The sequence below is a fragment of the Euwallacea fornicatus genome, chromosome 11, assembly GCF_040115645.1.
Source record: "Euwallacea fornicatus isolate EFF26 chromosome 11, ASM4011564v1, whole genome shotgun sequence".
Taxonomy (NCBI): Eukaryota; Metazoa; Arthropoda; class Insecta; order Coleoptera; family Curculionidae; genus Euwallacea; species Euwallacea fornicatus.
This window is the reverse complement of record NC_089551.1, coordinates 3,011,550-3,032,436: the sequence shown is the minus strand read 5'-3', so window position 1 is coordinate 3,032,436 and position 20,887 is coordinate 3,011,550. Positions and strand designations below refer to the sequence as shown.

General features: G+C 37.7%; 1 protein-coding gene and 1 long non-coding RNA gene across 8 annotated transcripts in view; one reads left to right on the top strand and one right to left on the bottom strand.

Annotated features, from left to right (window-relative positions):
* Positions 1–20,887, top strand: part of LOC136341985 (uncharacterized) — a 185,995-nt gene that overhangs the window by 106,679 nt on the left and 58,429 nt on the right. Inside the window, exons 4-5 of one of the 6 annotated variants that reach the window (XM_066287420.1) lie at positions 1,927–2,111; positions 16,141–16,391. The exons of 3 other annotated variants lie outside the window; for them this stretch is intronic. In XM_066287420.1, the coding sequence (XP_066143517.1) occupies positions 1,927–2,111; positions 16,141–16,146 (191 nt within the window). In that variant the 3' untranslated portion in view covers positions 16,147–16,391. Of the gene's footprint in view, positions 1–1,926; positions 2,112–16,140; positions 16,392–20,887 lie in introns of those variants that run through there. 2 more of the 6 variants (XR_010732569.1, XM_066287419.1) reach the window with 2 other exon arrangements.
* Positions 1–20,887, bottom strand: part of LOC136341993 (uncharacterized) — a 64,246-nt gene that overhangs the window by 9,607 nt on the left and 33,752 nt on the right. The window lies entirely within an intron of this gene.

The window sequence follows — 20,887 nt, the reverse complement described above, 5'->3', positions numbered from 1 at the left end:
GGAGCAACTTTTGAAAAATTAATATAATTGGAGTTTTAATAATTGTAAATATTTAGGTATGGTTTCAATATGAAGCCAGAGAATGTCCAAATATTTCTATAAAAAAATTGCTTTATTTCAATTTTTTTGTGGAATTTTATATTAATAATAGTGTTTTTTGGTGGAAAAAAGCAGAGTAACTTATGAAATTATAGGAAATATAATATTTATCTTAAAATTCATTTCATTCGTGATATATCGTTCGTCAAAATGCCTCGAGGCAAACATTTATCAGTGGAAATAAAAAAACGTAATGCTAATTTGTATAGAAGTGATCAAAAACATACAAATATTGCTAAAATATATAATTTAAACAAATCCATTGACGAATTGAATGAACGTTTGACGAATCATCCGACAATATCGAATGTCCGGGAATACTAATGTAAAAAGGTGGTGTAAATGGTATCACTTACGTGAGGCGTTCTAAAAATGAAACACTCATTTCAAAATACATCTGTCCCACAGTGAGGCACGGAGGTGGGTCGATAATGGTATGGGGTTGTTTTTACGGCAGCGGTGTTGGCCCCCTTTACAGCATAGATGGTCATATGAATAAATTTCAATGTAAGGAAATCTTAACGAATCAAATGGTGGCATACGCGGACGATGCCATTCCCTTAAGACACATTTTCCAAAAGGATAACGATCCAAAACACACGTCCAAATATGCGAAAGAAAGGTTTAATAGAGAGGGAACACGCGTTTTGGAATGACCTTCGCAATCCCCCGATCTAAATCCCATTGAGAACCTCTGGGAAATCTTAGATCGGAAAATCAGAGATAGGACCTATAGGAATCAAAACGAACTGTTCACTGCCTTAAAAGACGCACGGATAAGCATGGATGCAGTCATCCTGACCAAATTGATAAGGTCTATGACACAAAGATGCGATTTTTTAATTACAAACAATGGATGTTTTCAAAAATATTTAAAAAAATTAACGTAAATTGTTGTTTTGATCAATTTTAAGGCAAATATTTCTTTTAATTTGATAAGTTTCTCTACTTTTTTTTCGCCAAAAAATGCTATTGTTAATGTAAAAATCCACAAAAAAATAAAAATAAAGAATTTTTCTGTAGAAATATTTGGATATACACTGGCTCCATATCGAACCTATACCTAAATATTTATAACTATTAACGCTGCAATTATCTTAATTTTTCAAGAGTTTCTCCACATTTTTCCGCTACTGCATGTTTACATGAAGTTTTCCTCATGTTTTAAACCCAGACTACGCGGCTGAAGTTATAGCACCATGTTCCGAGACACTTCGTATGTTACGCGGCTCTTGGCACTGCGCTCGCGCATGCGATTAGTCCTCCTGGATGGTGTTTCGCCGTTGAACCTGCAGGAACCACTGCTCAGGCGGACTGCACCAATTTCGGAAGAATTAAACAGCGCGCGGTCTTTAAGCGAAACGAATTTTTAGCGAAACAATTTGTAAAGAAACAAAACGTAATGCGAATATGAAACCATTCCATTCTGGCACAGTTCTTATTACCATAACATCGTGCATACTAAAAAAGCAACGGGAAATTTCACGGGTAATTAGAACAGAAAGTACGACCGAGTAATTAAAACGGCCTTAACAAGTATCATTAAACTGCACTCGCGTGTAATTCAGTTCTAGAATGGAGCCATAAAAATGATTTTTTTTTATAGATAAAAATTAGCATTTACAACTCGCTGTTTATGGATTAAGTTCGGTCATAAATGGGTTACACCTGTACAGCTCCCCGTATTTACATAAGAATTCGTCCATATGCCTGAAGATTATGATCATAATATTTGGTAAAATATTGCCCTGAGACCCGGCTTCTATCTCCCATTCAATTCTAAACACACGTATAAACGTTAATACTCCTTGTCAAAATTCTTAATAGATTCCTTTGGCCCGAGGACACGGTCAGTTGCGCAGCAAGAACGGGCCGATGTGTGGTCGACCCCTCTCTATTTAACCAACAATGGACGAGAAACTAACGACCCAAAGGTCTATTCAATAGCTTCGTGGAAGAGGCATTTTTATCCAAAACCGTCCGGAAAAATGGTCATTAACAACAAGTTGCAAGTAAGTCGATGACTTTCCCTTAAAAACTAAAAAAAGGGGGAGGGAGGGTGGGTGACCTACTTTCGCTGCCATCGGCAGATCAACTGGAAACCCCAAATAATAAATGGTTGGTTCCGCCAAGTCTTTTGTCTGTCAAAGATAATCGACACGGCCTTAAAGTGGCTTTAGAAAACCCTCAGTTGAGTTGTCATATTGATGGCGAGCAGCCGGTGACAGAGTTATTGCTCCTGTAAAAGAGGGTCTTTGTTTAATTGGGTCACTGGGTACTACTGCCCTTGTAAATCGCCTTGTCGCAGTCTAGAAAGTAGGTGCTTCCGAGAACACCCCAAATAAAGGTGTTTTGATTGCCGCTATTATTCCAAGGATTAGGTGGGCCCGAAGGTTTTGCATGCGGCATGGCATCGCGGCCCGACGGGTACGAGCGAAACAAACATGTGGTTCTTATTATTACTCAAGTAACCTATCTGGTTGCTTTGGCCGAAAGATGATTTACGATCCCCCGGTTCACAAAGGAGACAGAAAAATCCATCTTTTTGTGCATTCTTTCCTCGTTAAGGCTTTATTAAGCTAATCACATTAATCAAACAAGCAGTCTGACTCGCAACGCTTTCTCAAGAATTTACTTTAAGTTGTCTTTGATGTTTCTACATGATAATAATTGTGCTGGCTTATCGCTTGGGCGAGGTAATACCCACCCACGATCCATTATCACTTCAGGTGCGTAGGAAATGAGTGATTTATATGAGAGGCATTGTTTCTGGGATTGCGTAAGCGCAGAAAACGCTCAGGCGATGAGCCACGGCCCGCGGTCTGACGCATTAGTCGCTATGGGAGAAATGATAAAATTTTTCTCGTTTTGAGATGCTCGAGTCGAACGCACTCGCTTTCACACGAAACGCGCCGCCCAGTGACAATAACAGGTAAGTCTGGTATGTAATTTTGGTAAAATAACGTTTCATAACAAAGTATGAAGTAAGCAGTTTCAGCAAAAAAAAAATTATTAATTAAAAAGTTAATAATCGGCAACATCTTCTCGGAGAACACTGCGAGCACGTACTCTTCGTGACGTGCTTTGCAATAAATAATCGACACCCTCCTGGGGTATTCCATTCCGTGCCACCTCAAGGTGGTGTCATGGGCCAGTCAATTGTTTGGAGGCCTCGGTAAACCTCGAAGACGGCGACTCATCGTGTCCGAGAGGTGTTCCATGGGTGGTGCACTCCCAAGCAAAATGATAGCACACCCTCAGCATTTCTTTAAATATTCGCAAGGGATAAAAGAGTGTTAGCGGCATTCAGCTTAGAAATAGAGAAAGCTTTTTTAACTCATACTGCCATTGGGTTTCCATTTCGAATCGTCTTTTTTTTTTTTTTTCAAAGACCGATTTGTAAGAGAAAGGGTGAGGCAAAATGTTAGCACAGGCATGGACAAATTACCAACTTAACGTAAACTAATAATAAACAAATTTTAATTGAATAACGTCTCCGTTCTCCGTTATTTTCTATGGCTTAAATCATTCTTTCACGTAAGCTTTTAAACAGATTTTCAATGAAATTCTTATTTAATTCTTGTCATGCTTCTTGATATGCAGTTTTTAGATCAGGTACAGGATCATATTTCTTACCCACGGCGTGTACACCATCCTTGAAAGCATATCCCACGCATTTTCAATAATGTTTAGATCGGGAGATCTCGCTGGCCAATCCAAAACATCGATATTGTTTGAGGTAAAGCACTGTCGAACTACTTGAGCCGTATGTACTGCTACGTTGTCCTGCTGGAAAATATGATTTCGTCCTATGACTGCATCCAAATATGTCTCATTTTGATCTCTAATAAGGTTGAGATGTGGTTTGCTGTTCATTCTTTCAGAAAGAAATTTTATCTCCGTTTTCCCAGTTACCAATGCCTGCCCATAACACCTCCCATCTGTCGACGATCCAAGATCACCTCTCTTTTTTCGCAAATCGTGAAAATAGTACGTCATTCCGTCGGGGCCATACAAATTAAATTTTTTTTCGTCAGTGAACAATACTCGTCTCCACTTTTTCTTCCATCGGATGTGTTTTTGGGCAAAATTTAGACGTGCTGTTTTATGTTGCCCTTGCGGGTTTCTTTTGACTTTTTCTTTGGATCACTTCGGAGGAGCGCAGAAGGCGTCGAACATTATCAATTTTCGTATTGACTCCGGCTTTTGCTGCAATTTGTCTTGTAGTTAATAAAAAATTCAATGCTGTCCCTAAAATCGCCCTTTTATCCCTGGGGCAATAACGTTGTTGGTCCGCTCATGCCGTTCTTCTTTCCATAATTTTCTGAATGTTTTACTAAATTATGATTAACCTTCCTGTTTCTTTTCATACTTTTTGATATTGTCGACATTGACCATTCTTCTTCCTCAAAATTCAAACTTGTCTGAATTTCACTTTCTATTAAATTTAACCTTCCGCGACGCATTTTTTTTTATTTTAACGGTTTTCAACAAAATTTCTATATAAATTAGAATAACCACTTGAAGTCTTTTTTCTAAATAACTTTCAACAGACCCATTCTTGTTTAATCTCGCATTTACCGAATGCAATCCAAGAAGTGTTGCCATTTTGATTGGGCGGGTTTTTCACAAAATATCGATGAAAAATGTTCAACTACAGTTGTGAACAAAAGTATTGAATATTTCAAATCCATAATAGTTTTATATCAACATAGTTGATAGTTAAAAAATATATATATTATGCAAAAACCGAAGTACATTTTAACAATATTTTAAAGGAAAATAAGTAAATTTCTCCAAATATAAAAAAAATAAAATCAATAAATTAGGCTGGACAGCAAAATGGAATACTTCGTAAAATCCATTATAACCAATAAAAAACTTTAAATAAACTAATATTTTGTGACATATCCGTTCGAGTTCATATCAGCCTGACTTCGACGGTGTATAGAATCGATTAAATTTTCATAAATAGAAATAAGAATCTTCACCCATTCTTCCTGCGGGGCTTGCCACAACTTATCCCGATTCGACGCATTCCTATCTCGAATTTTTCGTTTTAAGTATTTCCAGAAATGCTCAATCGGATTAAGATCCGGCGACCGAGACGGCCACTCTAATACGGAGATGTTATTATCATTAAGGCAAATTTTTACTAATGGGGATGAATGTTTAGGGTCGTCGTCCTGCCGGAAACGCCAAACTAAAGGCATGTCTTCGTCAGCAAATGGTTCTCAAGGATGGCTTTGTGTTGAAACCGATCCGTAATTCCTCCAATTTCGACCAATGCTCGAACACCGGGTCGAGAAGAACATCCCCATACCATTATGCTGCCATCATCATGTTTTACTGTTGGTTTTTGATGGTTGGGATCACACCTAGTCCCCACAAGTAGACGAACATAACCTTTCCCATCAGAACCAGAAGTATTAACTTTAGTTTTATCACTGAGTTGAACAGTACTCCACATTGAAGGTGACCAAAACAAATGTGCTTGAGCAAATTTAGTACTGGCCCTTCCATTCTTCTAAAAAATTAAGGGCTTCCTCTTTCCAATCCTTCCTACCAATACCAATTCGCACAACCGACAGCGTAGAGTGCGATCGCTTATATTGATGTCACTATTGTTAGTGATTTCTTACTTTATCATCCTGGAGGACTTGCCAGGATTTGCAGATGATATTTTTTTAATCTGTTGATCGGTGGTGGTATTCGTTTTTCTTATGCGTTCAGGTTTTAGACCATCGTTTACATTCCCGTAAGTGCCAAATTTTCTTAAAACTTTGGAGATGGTTCCTTTGGCTGATTTTTAACGTCTTTGCAATGTCTTTTTGATTATAACCATCACGTGGCATTTGGGCTATCGAGATTTTGCTTGGGAGTGTCGGTCTGGTGATCGTGCAGGCCAAGGCAGCATTTCCAACTGTGTTTGTTCGAGGTACTTTCCTCGTCCGAGGGCGAGGCCGGACCTAGCTGGACGATTTTGCTGAATTCCTTCTTCAGACGATGGAGATCACATCCTCGAAATAGTCCTGTGGTTCCGATTCATTCGTCTCGCAATTTCACAAAAATAAAGTTCGCCCTCCTTCTAGCCGATAAATCGCTCTTTATCAAAACCCGAAACGAGGGAGAAATTTCGACGTTCTACCACTGAGGACATTTTAAGATGTCTTATTTACAGCTCAGCAACATAAGCTGATATTTCTATAAAAATATTATTTGGTTTATTAATAATTAAATGAAAAATTTAGAAGGTCAATGACAACAAAAACCATTGGCGTCCGTTCTTTTTTTCCTAACACCGTATTGTGAAGCCATATTTTACTAGAATTACAAAACTTAATTATTATCTTTATTAATACCCGGTGATGCCCTATATATGAAACTGAGTGCAGGCATTGTCTGCGCCCTTAATGCTGGACATAGAAATGGAGCATCTATTCAAAGACTAGAATAATGGGCAGTTCCTATGCCAATCTTAAAAAAGGATCTCTAAGTATAAAGATTAAATCAGATGGAATTCTCAGAAAAATGCACATATAGAGTGACCCAGATTCAATGTTACGGCCAAGACTTCGACAATACCTGTAGATAGAGAAAAAAATAACTCCAAAAAAAGTGTGGGGTGCACTTAAAGCTGTGTGAAGCATAATAACTTTCGTATACGGGGCACGTCAAAAAATAAGCAACAAATATATCTTTCGTTCTTTTAAATGAAACCCCCGATTGTCAATTTTCCGATTTCCGTTTCAATTCTGGCCACTTTTCATATATAAAATACGATCAACGATTCATCGATTGTAACAATGTTTCAACAAATTTATGAATTTATTCATTCCTCCATTGTCCTATTAAATTCCCTCGAGCAAGTGGCCTTAACCATAGCTTCTTCTAGATGATGGTGCACCTGCCCACAATTCTAGGAGGGTCACAGAATTTTTAGAAGGAACGTATGGAAATAAGTTAATAGCGACCACAGGAGACATTAAGTGGCTCGTCCACAGTCCAGATTTGACGCCACTTGACTTTCCCATGTGGGGCTATCCAAAGGTTACTGCCTATTTTCCTTACTAGAGCAAATTTAATAGGGGAACTTCAGCCATTTCTTAGAATCCGCACGAATCTATACTACAAATTGTTTTAAAATTTCACTTTATTTATTATGTCTTTGTTTGTAGAACTACAACAAAAAAGCAATATGTACGCATGCAAAATCGAACAAACAAACCGCATATTTTAATAAATCAACTTCCCTGATAATTGCGAAATTGAGCGTTCCAGCATTCCCCGTCAGTGGCGTATCATAGAGCGCAAACCATCTCTCGGCAGAGCCCCAATGCCTTGGGCAGAATTTAATTTAATTTAAACTTATATTTATCCAACCCGCAGTGAATGTTTTCGAAGCAAAATGGACACATTTGATATTATTTCGAACCCCGTTGCAGTTCGTTTGGGGCTCCTGCGGCTCTGAGCCCACGGAACGGTTCGGGAATTATCTCCAAGAGGTATTTCGTGTCGCGGTTATCTACCAGATTATTGAAAACATGCACGAATGGATATATTGTATTCGGAGGCAGCCATTATGAAATATTCAAGAGACATGTCATGGTTTATGTTTGAACGGAAGCTAACTGTACGGACGCCTATCATGTGGGTTTTATCTCAAAAACTTTCTATTCATGTGGCCGACACATTATAAGTAGCTCTTATGAGAGCTGATACTCATACACTATAAGAGAGTTTGCTTTTGGTATTATGCTATACTGGGGTAATATTGCTCTATTTGACCTATGGAAATAACTGCATGGTATACGAAAATATGTGCAATAACAGAGAAAAGGATTGTAGGCTGCAGTAAAAATATAGAGAAAGCAAACAAATTAAATATCAGAAAATTCGAGCAGGATTTTCTCTGAATCAAAATCTAACATTAAAAATTCGTATAAATAGAAATTTGCAAATATTTCGTTCCTGAGATATTGCACTTCATGTTTTATTTAGAGCTGAATTTCAAAACGTAATATTCAGTTAAAAATTGGGGCGGATACTTTTCATGAACGTGCACAAGCATGCCGTCTCAGCTGGGTACTGAAAAGCGACATTTGTGAGTAACGTTTCGCACACAAACGAGGGTTGTTGCTGTGCATGGGGTCGATTTTCGATGCAAAGCAGGGGTTCAGGTATTTCCTGTATAGATGGAGAAAAGCCATGGTTGGGACCCTTGGCCGATTTTTGAGCAAATTCCAATGGTCTAAACAGTATTTTGACATCTCGACTCGTTTGGGAGATGCAGGGGGTTATTCGTTTTATGCCGTTCCCTTTAAAGCCCCACAACTTTTTTGTTTTTGAATAATGTGAATTATGGAAAAATCATCTTTTGTGCATTTTTTTACGTACAATCCAGTGGCGCACTCGAATTTTTTCTACTTTCATTTTTTTCAAGTTACAGACTAAAGGTGCATATTTTTTAACGGAAACCATAATTGGCTACGATTTTATTAACTAAAGATATTTTTTAGCTTTCTAAAAATATATAGTTCCACACATTTATCTGGCTAAATAAGAAAATTATAATCGATGTTTTCATTATTATTTTTTTTATTTCAAAAAGAAGTGCATTGCTATGCCAAAAACTTATTTTAAAACTAGGAAAAAAGTCCTTGATAGTATTTTTATCGTGTTAAAAACTTATTGATTCCGAAATAAATAACAAAATGTTTGTTACACATAGAGGTTCAAAAGCTTCGCACAAATTCGTTAAAAATTGAAGGACATATTTTTCTTGAAAATACTGGAACATGTCAAATATTGCTTTTTATTGAACATTTTTTGACGTAACAGAGTTATATACAGGATTACCCATCTAGCACGCAAATGTTAATTTTCGTTTTTTTCTTATGGATCCTACGTATATTATGATGTTTGTGAGTTTTTTGTGAAAATTTTGAACATGTATAAAATCAACAGTTACTGCAATATTTCCACAATATGGCTATTACAATGACCTGCCAGGTCGTCTGACCTTACCCCTATGGACCTGTTTTATGCGGTTATGTGAATCAGAAGCCACATTTAATTAAATCCAACAATATTCAGTTAAAAAATAAAATTACCCAAGAAGCTCAAAAAGTATCTCTTGAAATGATAAAAAAGTTCTTGATGAATTTCAATTGCGGTTTGCCCACTGTCAGGTTAGTTCGGGCTAGGGTTAGAGGTTAACAAGGTACAGTTTGCACATTTGACACATTAAATTATAGCAGTTTATACTGTTGTTTTATAAGTATTAATAGTTCTATGGTTATTTCTGTTTTTTGCACTTTTTTTTGCTTGAAAAGTATTAAATTTAGGCATGGGTATGTTACATGAAATATTTTCAGAATTTCTCAATGAACTCAAAAACGTCATGCTATACATGGGGCTCCGTAAGAAAAAAATGAAAAAATACATAAATCTACCACATGGGTAACCCTGCATATATGTCTGTTACGTAAAAAATTACGTAACTCAAAGCAATATTGGACCCGTTCCAGCAATTTCATGAAAAATGCTTCTTCAAATTTTTAACGAATTTATACAGGACTTGGTCCTTCGTCTATGTACTAAGTAACATAGAAATCCGATTAACAAAAATGTTCCAATTTCAGTTTTTTTTTTGAGTATTTTCATGAAGAAACAGAAAAACAAATTTTTTCACGTCACAGCTACCGGACGATTTCACAGGACCACACCACTTCAAAATCTTCGTCTAAGAGTATTGGCTATAAAAAATCGATTTTCTACCACCAGGGCAATTGCCAGTCAGTGGATTACAGAACACGGCAGAGTTATTGGGATGCGAAATGTATTCCGACGAATCAGAAGTTTTGGTCTATTTTCATACTGACCACAATTTGTCTTACCTTTAACTCCGGAGCACAAACGAAACCGACTTTGATGGAGTACAGAACAATTAGCCTGGAATGAGGAGTGGAACGCAATAGTCTTCAGCGACGAATCCAGGTTCTGTTTAGACATGCATGACGCTCGGGCTAAGGGTTAGAAAGCGGCGTGGGTAACAACGAGATCCATAATATTTTGTCGAGAGGCATATTCATCGTGTTATTGGTGTTATGGTGAGGGAGACCTTTGCCTAAAACTCTATGTCACCCTTGGTGCGTATTAGGGGCAGTATGACCGCAGAGCGGAACATCCAAGAAATAGTGAAAATTTAGTTCGAACCATAGTTAGGAACTCTCCAAAATATCATATATTTCAATAGGATAATGCCCGACCACACGTGACAGGGATAGCGTTGTAATACCGTCCACAAGCTCAGATGCAACTGCAGCCTTCGCCTCCGGGATCTCCAGATTTGTGTTCAATTGAACGAGTGTAGAATATTATCGATAGGATATTAAGAGGTTTACAGCCGCCCCGTTGAACTCCAGCAGCGCTTCGACTTGATGCCGAAGTTGCCTGATATGAAACATTCCAAGAGGATATTAACTACCTCATCAGCGTTAATGCACTAATCGCATTAATGACGGTATAAGAAATCGTTGGGCAACAAAGCATTGTTGGTCATAAAACCCTCAATTAACGGGTTAACATTATCCAATTCACTTGGTACCTGAATCATTTACTCGCTTTGGCCCCACCGGTGTTTGTACAAAATATTATCGGAATCGAAACATTTTTGACTGGGTGTTCGGGTTTCTGTGTCACTTAGTGGATAATAAAAATTCTTAAATTTTTTTCTAAAATGCTTTTTTTTGTTTTAAAATAGATTTTGCGCATTGTGATACCTTTCCCCTTGGGGTTAAAAAAATGATAACAAAATCGTTTATTATATTCACCGAGATAAATATATGGAACTACATATATATTTCCACAAAGCAAAAAAAATCTCTGGTTAATTAATTCATAATATATACTAAAAAATATATAATAAAATATAAGGTGTTCCTTAATGATGTGCCGATATCTCAAGGTGGGATTCTACATGAAAAATTATGATAATTTGCTATACATATAAACTGTGTTACAAAAATGCCCCCGTTACGAAAATACGGGGCTGCAAAGTTTTAGAAAATAATTGAACTTAATGAATATTTCTGAAATCGTTTGACTTATTTCAATGAAATTTGGTACGTAGCGACAGTTTATAAAGGAGCATTGATTGTAATAAAAATATTCGTTTCATCGCAAACTTAGTCAAAACTATTTTAATACGACAAATGGGACAGTAGAAAATTTAACACATTATGGATTGACATGGTAATGAAGTATGAATTACAACTAACAAGAAACAAAAAAAAAACGTTTTTTACAAGTGTTGAAAATGACTCCCTTCAATTAATATGCTTTCGCCATTTTTCTCTTCGAATTGTGCAGTATTTCCAATATTCCTGGAGTATTTCGTATTCTGTCATTTTCAACAAAAAATATATTTTTTCATTGGTAAACACCCTGCATATAATTTATTATATATAAAAAATATATAATAAATTAATTTCCATTAAAAAAAAATGCATGTTTAGTTTGTAACTCGAAAATAATTTAAGCTAGAAAAATTCTGGTTTGCGTATGAAAAGTGCAGAAAAGATGTGTTTGCCAAAGTGTACGAGATTCATAAACAAAAAATTTAAGAGGCTTTGGAGAGAACGGCACAAAACGACAAACACCCTGTATCTCTCAAACGATTCGAGCTACCAAAATGCTGTTTAAGACCATTGAAAGTGGCTCAAAAGTCGGGCCACGGGTCCCGACCGGGGTTTTCCTCGACCTACTCGAGAAATACCCGAAATCCCCCAATTACATCGATAATAACTTGCCACTACCCTGTACATAATTCGCGCGAATGGGCGGCGCTTGGACGGCCGGGTGCTCCCAATTTCTAAAGTCCCTCAGTTGGACGGACACGGCCCGGATCTCGCGTTCAAATCTGGTCAATCGGTGGCTCTGGGCCCCTGGCAGGACCCGGGCAGCAGGGGTTCCCATCGGACGGAGGGAGCTAGGCGGGCTTGGTCGCATTAACTGACGCATGCTTGTGAGTTTGCAGGCTCGGAAAGTCAGAGTCAACAAGGCCTTACATTCTCCTTTAAGGACTTTTTATGTATGTGATTGAGCTTTAATTTGTTTTGTTCGCCGCTTTATTGGGTTCGTGACGACGCAGAAAAACACATAAAAACTCAACAAAAAATTATTTTCAAGCATTAATTGCAGTATTCAATAAAGCCTCATGTCAGATGATTAATGTTCCCAATATTAAAACATTTTTATTGAATATCTTTAATAAATGGGCGGTCGCAATTTATTATATGTAATTACTATCCCGAACGATTTTTATCTGAGGATGCCTCTCCACTCGCAACGGCGGTAATAAAATATGCATGAGACGCAGATCTGAATATTAATTTTTGCCGCCCATTGTGGGACGCCCTTAAAACATCTGCCCCCTCTGAAAATGCGGAAAAAGTGCGAAATCTTTCGATCTTCATTATTATCCGGATTAAAGCCCTGGAAATGCATATTTCAGTGAGCGCCTGCAGCTTGTTGCCTCGTGGAATATCAATCGGAAACGGCTTCGATATTCATTAAGTAAATTCGATATTTAACGGAGGAAAATGGAGGGTTTTATTTAGATTTAAGGCTGCATCAGCAAATTTCTGTTTAAAATTCATTGCCTCGGAGTTTTATCTGCTGCAACTTTTAAGTGAGAAGAATAACCCACCCTGTCAAACACACGTATAAATCACAGGCCAAAACCCATAAACGGTTGGTAGGTTCTTTTAGCGTATAATTTCGCGTGGAGCTTTATCGGCCATGGGAATCTTCGGTTAACGGTGCCGGGTAATGGAAAGTGGGTACCAACCGCGCCCCCGCGCACCCAACGAACACCCAAAGACGAGCGTTTTTTTTTTTTTTTTGGTGATGGATCTCTTTTAAAATGTATTACCTTTGCGAAATATTTATGTGATATTTCGCGGAGAATGTGAATACAAATTGCTTCATTATCGCAATTTGCCTAATTTGGTCCCTCACGCGCATAACAGCACGTTTTCAAGGGTTGCGAACAGGCTGGGGCGAATTTCGAAATGTGTATTTAAAAAAAAAAAAAAAATGTAAATTTTTCCACCTCGAAAGTAAGAGTCCTCGCCCAGACATGTTCCTGCAAGACCAAAAACGAAATGTAGCTTTCACCCGTATTCCATAATGCAAAGTCGCCTAAGCAAGATCGGCTCTTTCAGCTGCTCATTAAGCGCTCTTAATAAAGTCATGGCAGTTCTTTTAGTTGTGCATACAAGGCAGGCCGGGGGTGTCTCAAAAAGGCAGCTCGCTAAAAATCAGTGAGCATCGAGGGGATCAACAGGGGACTAATACATTCATTAACCTTCTGAAGGCGGCATCTTTGCGTTAACGAACTGTAACCCCATCAAAGGAATCAGTCCGGTTCGTCTATAGAGTCCCATCGGGATAGTAAATTGAGCAGTAATGAAACGTTCAGTGAATGTTGCGACTGACAAGAAGGAAATTGCTTTTTTGATGTATCAACCCATAGCGACATGTGCGTTTAGTTTATCTCTACTTAGCCGTTATTTGTTTTATTGAATACAACCGGGGGGTTTTGGACGGAAAGCCAGAAAAACAACATTTAACTCGGGAAAAATCCCCGAATCCCGAAAGTTTTCCTGCGGATCGCGACGCCCTTTAACAATAAGCTTTTTCATTCTCGACGATATGAAAATCCTTTTAGCCTACTTCGGAGTTCGCTCGTTCAGTTTTAAGGGCGAATATTTAAAAAATAAAATCGCTTTGGCGAACGCCAAAAAGCCATTGTCTTGATTACCAGTTATAGATTTGCCTTTGAAAGCATATAAGAATTCATAGATTCCCGCACCCCCTTGCAGCTATCACGAGACCTACGAAAATAGACCCGGAAGTGCTCGACCCAACACTCAAAGAAAACGAAATCAGAAATTATGCTCGGTTTCGTATGAAGTGCACCGCCCAGTAATGATAACAACACTGTTTTGCAAAATTTTGCCTTTTTTCTGTTGCCGGAAATTTAACAGCTGATAAAACTCATTTGTAACATTCTGCTTTTAAATCTTTGAACCTCTTTTTTTGTACACCTCCATTTTCTTCAATATTTGATTTTTTGTTTATTTTTGTTTATTCGCTTGTAGCGTGCGGGTTTTACGCAAAATCCCTGTGTTGCAGCCGTAAGCAAAGTTTTCGCATTATGAGTAGCTCGAAAATGTGTTGTTTAAATAGTAACGACCATTTTTGCTCCATGTGTGGTGAATGTGTGTTTAAAAATTCTGGAAAAACCATCACCGAGCACATTAAAAAGTACCCATTTGCTGCACTTTGGCTTAACGTGAATAAAAATGATAAATCTCGGGCTTCTGATTATGTTTGTAAATCGTCTATTGAACACTTGAGATTAAGCAAAAGCGGAAAAGGGAGTGCGTTTAATCCCAACTATTTGGCAAAAACTAAAAGGTCATCTGGACAAATGTTATTCTTGTAGTGTGGATATAAAGCGTATGAACGACAGGAACCGAACAAAACGGCAGTATCCAAATACTACGTCTGTGCAGCGTCCCATACAACACTCGGTTGAAGTTCCGATTCCTTCAGTTCCAACTCGCTGAAAAGTCATCGATATGAAATGCGAGAAAACGTAGATTCGGCATCAACAGAAACTGACGCTGACATTGAACGTTTATCAGTCGAAGAACCTCAATCCTTCTGGCAAAATGAATTAGATGATCTCGCAAGAGATCTCGATCTTTCTGAACAACCATCGGAATTGCAGGCATCGCGGTCAAAAGAAAAAGAACTTACTTGTTCCAGACCCAAAAATTATTTTTTATAGGGAAAGAGAGAGACTCACGTGGTTTTTTTGACGAAGATGACAAAATTGTGTTCTGTTTAGACACCAAAAATTTCCCGACCAAAATGGGTTTGACGTAATATGAACTGAGCGAATGGCATTCATTTATCGACAGCTCAAAACTTGGCCTTAAACGCATTTTATCACATAATGAAAATAAATACGCTGACATACCTATTGACCACAGTGCAAAATTGAAATATCATGAACGTCAATGTGTTATCTGTGTCGATTTGAAAATGGTTAACCTCCCTCTTGGTCAGCAAAGAGGGAACACTAAGCTCCCATGTTTCATGTGTCTCTGTGATAGCAGGGCCAAAGTTGATCATTGGGTAAGAAGGAATTGACCCTTGAGAGAATGGTAAACAAAATGCGATTCACGATCCGTTGGTATCTCGTGACAAAATCATCCTGCCACCTATACATGTAAAACTCATGGGCATCATTAAACAGTTTGTCGAAACTCTTGATAAAAATGGAAGCTGTTTCTCATACATTTCCCGAAAATTTCCTCGGTTTACAATGGAAATGTTGAAAGCAGCTATTCTTGAGGCTCCTCAAATCAGACAACTCACGCAAGACATCAACTTCACAAATTCGATGAGTGATACTGAATCAAATGCTTGGAAGGTTTTTTTTTGGTGATGCGAAATTTTTTGGGTAATAGAAAATCAGATAATTACGTCTACCTAGCAGATCTACTGCTACGATTAAAAAATATGAGAGGTAGAATGAACATAAAAATTCACCTTCTTCGCAGTCATCTTGACAAGTTTCCTGACAATTTAGGTGATCCGAGTGAAGAGGAAGGAGAACGCGTGTATCAAGGTCCACGTGTCATTGAGGAGCGTCACCAAGGGATTTTTGGGATACGCGTATTATGTCCGACTATCGCTGGTCTCTGATGCGTCATTTTTCCAACACGAGACATAACAAAAAGCCTTTAAAAGGCAGCTTTTTAGAGCCTAACAATTGATACTATTTTAATAAAATATTTTTTAAACTAAAAACTTGTTATTTCTTTACCTAACTTGAATTATCTTTAAATCGAAAACAAGATCCGATAAAAAAATTATACCTACATTTTTGAATTGAGCATATCATTAGTAACCGACCACAGATATTGTGTAAACCAGTGTAATCAAGTCTCATAATTTTAGCAGTAAAAAAGGAAGATGGAATTTTCCAGCAGTATAATGCAAAACCTCATGCCGCGAACATTACTTGAACGTGTTTGGAACGAGCACTATTGAAGGTGCTGCCTTGGCCTGCGCAATCACCAGACCTATCACTCATGGAACATCTTTGGGACATGATGAATTACCATCTTCGAAATTTACCGAGGCCCCCAAACTCATTATTAATTTTTTAATTCATAAAGTTTTTTTTCATTGAAACTCTGATCATTTGATACTCTGTTGTGAAGCATTATTTTGGTAAAAATACAAGACTTAATAATTATTATTACTGGGTGGTTTATTTCATATAAAAGGGAGTTTATTACGTTATTTCTCAACAGTCTCTTTTGAGATGGACACACTTTTTACGACGATGTTCTTTGGCTGATATTCCCTGTTTAAACTAAGAAGCTTCGGAAGTTTCAAAATAGGTATCAACGTTGCCCTTCACCTCCTCTTCATTATCAGCAAATCTCTTTTCACCGAGCGATTTTTTCAGGTTTGGAACTATTTCCGAACTTGAAAAAATTTTCTATAAAATCATCCGAGAAGGTTAAATCTGGCGAGTAGAGAGGGCGAGGAAAAAGTTCAAAACCAAATTGATTGATGTGGGCCATCGTGATGACTACTGCGTCGTCTTGTTGAAACGATTTTTTTTTCGTCAAGTAAGGTCGTTTTTTCTTAATTTTGTCGGTCGATTTGCGATAAATGTGTATAATATTCGCCATTTATTGTTTTCTCTTTAAAGAGATAGTTAATAAAAAAATGTCCCACGCTCCTCCCAATAAACTGACGCCATCATCTTTCATCGCAGATGGAACAGTTTTCGCCTTCTTTGGAACCGATTCTCCCCTTTAAATCCATTGTTTTGACTTCTCTTTTGTCTCAAGTAAGACATGACGAACCCATGTTTCATCCATGATTATGAATCGATGCAAAAACTCGGTTTTATTGCTTCGAAACTTTGCCAAATACTCCCTCGAAACATCCTCACGATGCTGTTTTTGTTCGTTTGTGAGTAATCGCGGCATCCATCTTGCGCACAACTTTTTCACAACCAATTGCTCGGTCAAAATCAGATGTCCGGTGATGTTTTGAAGAGTTTCACTTCCGGTACCGTTTTGTGGATTTTCACCACAATTTCTGCAATGGTCAAATCTGGAGTGTCACGGGGTTGACCACTGCGGAATCTATCTTCGCAGCTCATACGACCACTCTGCCACCTGATATTTTACAGTTGGACCAGATTGAATTGGTTGGACTAAACTGCAGTTGAACTAGAAGGACTAGATTCCCCCAGAGTAGAGTCTAACTCCGGTTTGACGTTGGATGGCCTAAAACTTTTGAAATGAAACAATTCAGTCACGTATCGACAAAGAATTTTTTCCATGTTCACGAAATCTCTAAAGGCGTCCACTAAAAACGGCCCCGAAATAAACACAAATCAGCAGAGCACCCTAAAACTTTAAACCAAACCTTTTGAACGTTAGGTTTTTGTAATATAAGCAAAAAATCGCCATCTGTATGTCAGGTGGGGCACTTCTGGGGCTATCCTCGTACAGGATGAACAGCCAAGGGTTGCGCAAAAGACATAACTTATGATAAAAATTCGATTTGTGTTCTTGCTGCGTCCAACGTTCGCCAGCTTTCACAAATTACTAAGCACCGAAACCTCCTTTCTAGATATTTAACCACCCGATCGGGGCTTAGCCCCGAAAATGTTTTACGCTAATCCCTGGACCTTTTTTTGGGAAATTGGGCATAGAATTATTCCAACAGGATTTATTTACGCTAGGCATGATCCAAAGGTCATTTCAATAACCGGGGTCGACACCTTTTTATTAAAATTGTACAACCGCCTTTGTAAGTGATTAATTCTGCCAGATTTGGCAAAGTGTCAGATCTGCGGTCCGAGACGCACAAAGGATTTCATCGGGACAAACTGCTGGAATGTTGAACACCCATATTCGGTCGTTAACACGTGAAATTATGAACTGAATCCCTCAGTTTTCTTGGGAGCAGTGAATTTCAATTGGGGTCATCATCGAGAGCTAACTGCACTTCTCGAATGAACTAAATGCGAAAATTTGCAACTTGCAATTTATGGACTGCAGAAAGCGCCAGTTTGGTCAAAATTAACGCTAAGATCTCCCTTTCGATTCTTAATATTATGAGCCAAATTCCTTGGTTAATCTTGGGGTAATAGATATGAGTAGCTGGTCATTAGCTAGAGTTAAATGGCTTTCTAGAGGAGCGTCCTAAATACACAAATTTGTGACTTCTAAAGGACAGAATCTGGAAGGCTCATTTTCGGTTACAGTATGTACCAACCCTCTATTCCCTCAAATTATGAGCTACATTTGTCAGTTGTCCTGGGAGCGGTGATCATGAGTCGGAGCCACAACAAGAATTTATTGCGCGATGACTGCACTAAATATCGAAATTTATAACTTGGCTTATGTACATTAACGCAGAGGGAATCAATTTGAAAACTTCCCACCTCTGTTATCTCGAAAAGGGATAGATTTTTCAAAAATCGCCGGAACGCGTCGATTTTGCCATCTACGAGGAGTAACTTTTATTTCCGCTGCGTCTCTTCCAACCCTCTACCCGTCAGAGCCACCCTCTCAAATATCTTTAATGGTAAGGGGGGTTAAGCGATACATCATTTTATAGGTCTTTTCATTTTCTATATTTTATTACGTAATATGTTACATTTGACTGTTGCGTTATCAAGTTGGGTGTGTTTGATCGTTTTAAATTCATTTTTCCTATAAGTGTTTTGATAACGTTGAAACTACGACTTTTTTTGTTCAAACATGTCTTACGATCAGAAAATTATTGTAAATCTATTTACGGTCCCTCTGACTTGTTGTTTGTCCAGACGACCATAAAAAGAAAAAAAATCTTATCACCGAACTAAATGTTTATTAGTTTAATAAATTTCCTGGATCTTGGAAAAGAAGCGTTTACGCAGAACATGAATTTTTTTATTGTTCATATTTGTTTGGAATGGGATGCTGTTTCGATGAGTTTGGATGTTACCCTGTAGGGAAGATATTAGTTACTTACCTGTGGTACTGGTCGGTATTACCAGGTCCAAATCGAATCAGTTAAAATTTATTGCGATAATTCTTTCGTTACTGTGAATAATTTTTAAAATTTCATACACAATACAGCGAAGAACTAAAATTGCTCTTATTCATGGGGAGCATGGGAGTTGCGCAACGAGAACGGCGGAAGTTTTTAATGCTAAAAATCCTAATTCGAATGTGAGTCACAGATACGTTTTAGACTTAATAAAAATTTTACGGACTCGTAGCAAACAAAAAAGGCCGTTTAGCGTGTTTTAAATGAAGCTGCTTAAATAAAAATTCTGGGAACCTCCGTTGTAGAAGCCAGAACTTTACTGCGTACGATCGCAAGTCAAAGTATTAGTCCAAAGTAGCGTTGAAATTAAATTTTTTTAATTCAAACATGCCTTACAATTAGGAAATTGTTGTAATAAACTTCTACATAGCCGTTTTTAATTATAAAACAAATAACTTTTCTGATTACTCGCCTTTAAAAAAAAAAAAGTTCAAAATTGGAAGGCCCATTTTTAACCTTTTTAGTGTATTCCATGTTCGAAATGAAAAAAACTAAAACTTATTTTAAATCTTTTCCCCCTACATTTCCAAATATCGGTTCTGGAATAGCTCCGCTTGCCCCTGAGATCCCTCTTTTCAAACCGTTCATGTTATCAGGTTAGGTTTTGTAAACAGTCAATTTTACATGTCTTCATAAAACATATTCTAATGGCGTTAAGTCTGGCGATCTTGCAGGCCATTCTATCGGTGCCTCCCTACCAATCCTGGAAATCCTGCCATCCAACCATTCTCGCACTAGGCGAAAATAGCGCGGTTCAAAATGTATTTGGTCTTGTTGCAAGATCTTTCCACCAACTTGATTTTCGAATGAGTTGTTTCTAAAGGATCGATAGCGTTTTCAAGTAAGTTTGAGTACACCTCTCTAGTTGAGTTTTTCTCAACAAAGGTCCTATAACGGCATTTCTGAAAATGCCAGTCGACACACATATATATATATATATATATATATATTTTTTTTAGTCACACTATATCACTCTCTCCATAAACGTGGAGATTTTCGTCACTCCCACATCGGCACCTCTGTTCATTCACCCGATCATTAAGAGAAAATGTGCACTCATCGGTGAATCAAATGTTTGTTAAAAAAAATTGGTTATTATTAATTAAATTGGTCATGTTTTCGCAAACTTTATTCTCCTTTCGAAATTGTCGTCATAAAGTTTCCGTGGAATTTACATTTTGGAGGGATGAAATTTATTTTATTTCAGTGCTTTTCGTGCAGTTTCACGTAACATTCCAATTTGACTTGCGACCGCACGCAGTGAATTGTGCTGGGTTCTGCAACAAAGGTTCCCTGAACTTCTATTTGAGCAGCTCTATCTAAAACACGCTGAACAGCCCCCTTTTATGTTTGATGAAATAAATTGGTAAATTTTTTTATTAAGTCTAAAACGTGTCTGCAGCTCACATTTGAATTAGAATTTCTAGCATTAAAAAGTTCTGCCGTTCTCGTTGCGCATCTCCCTTGCGTCCCATAAATAAAAATAATTTTTGTTCTTTGCTGTATTGTGTATGGAGTTTTTAAAATTATTCACAATAACGAAAGAATAATCGCAATAAATTTTTACTGATTTGAATAG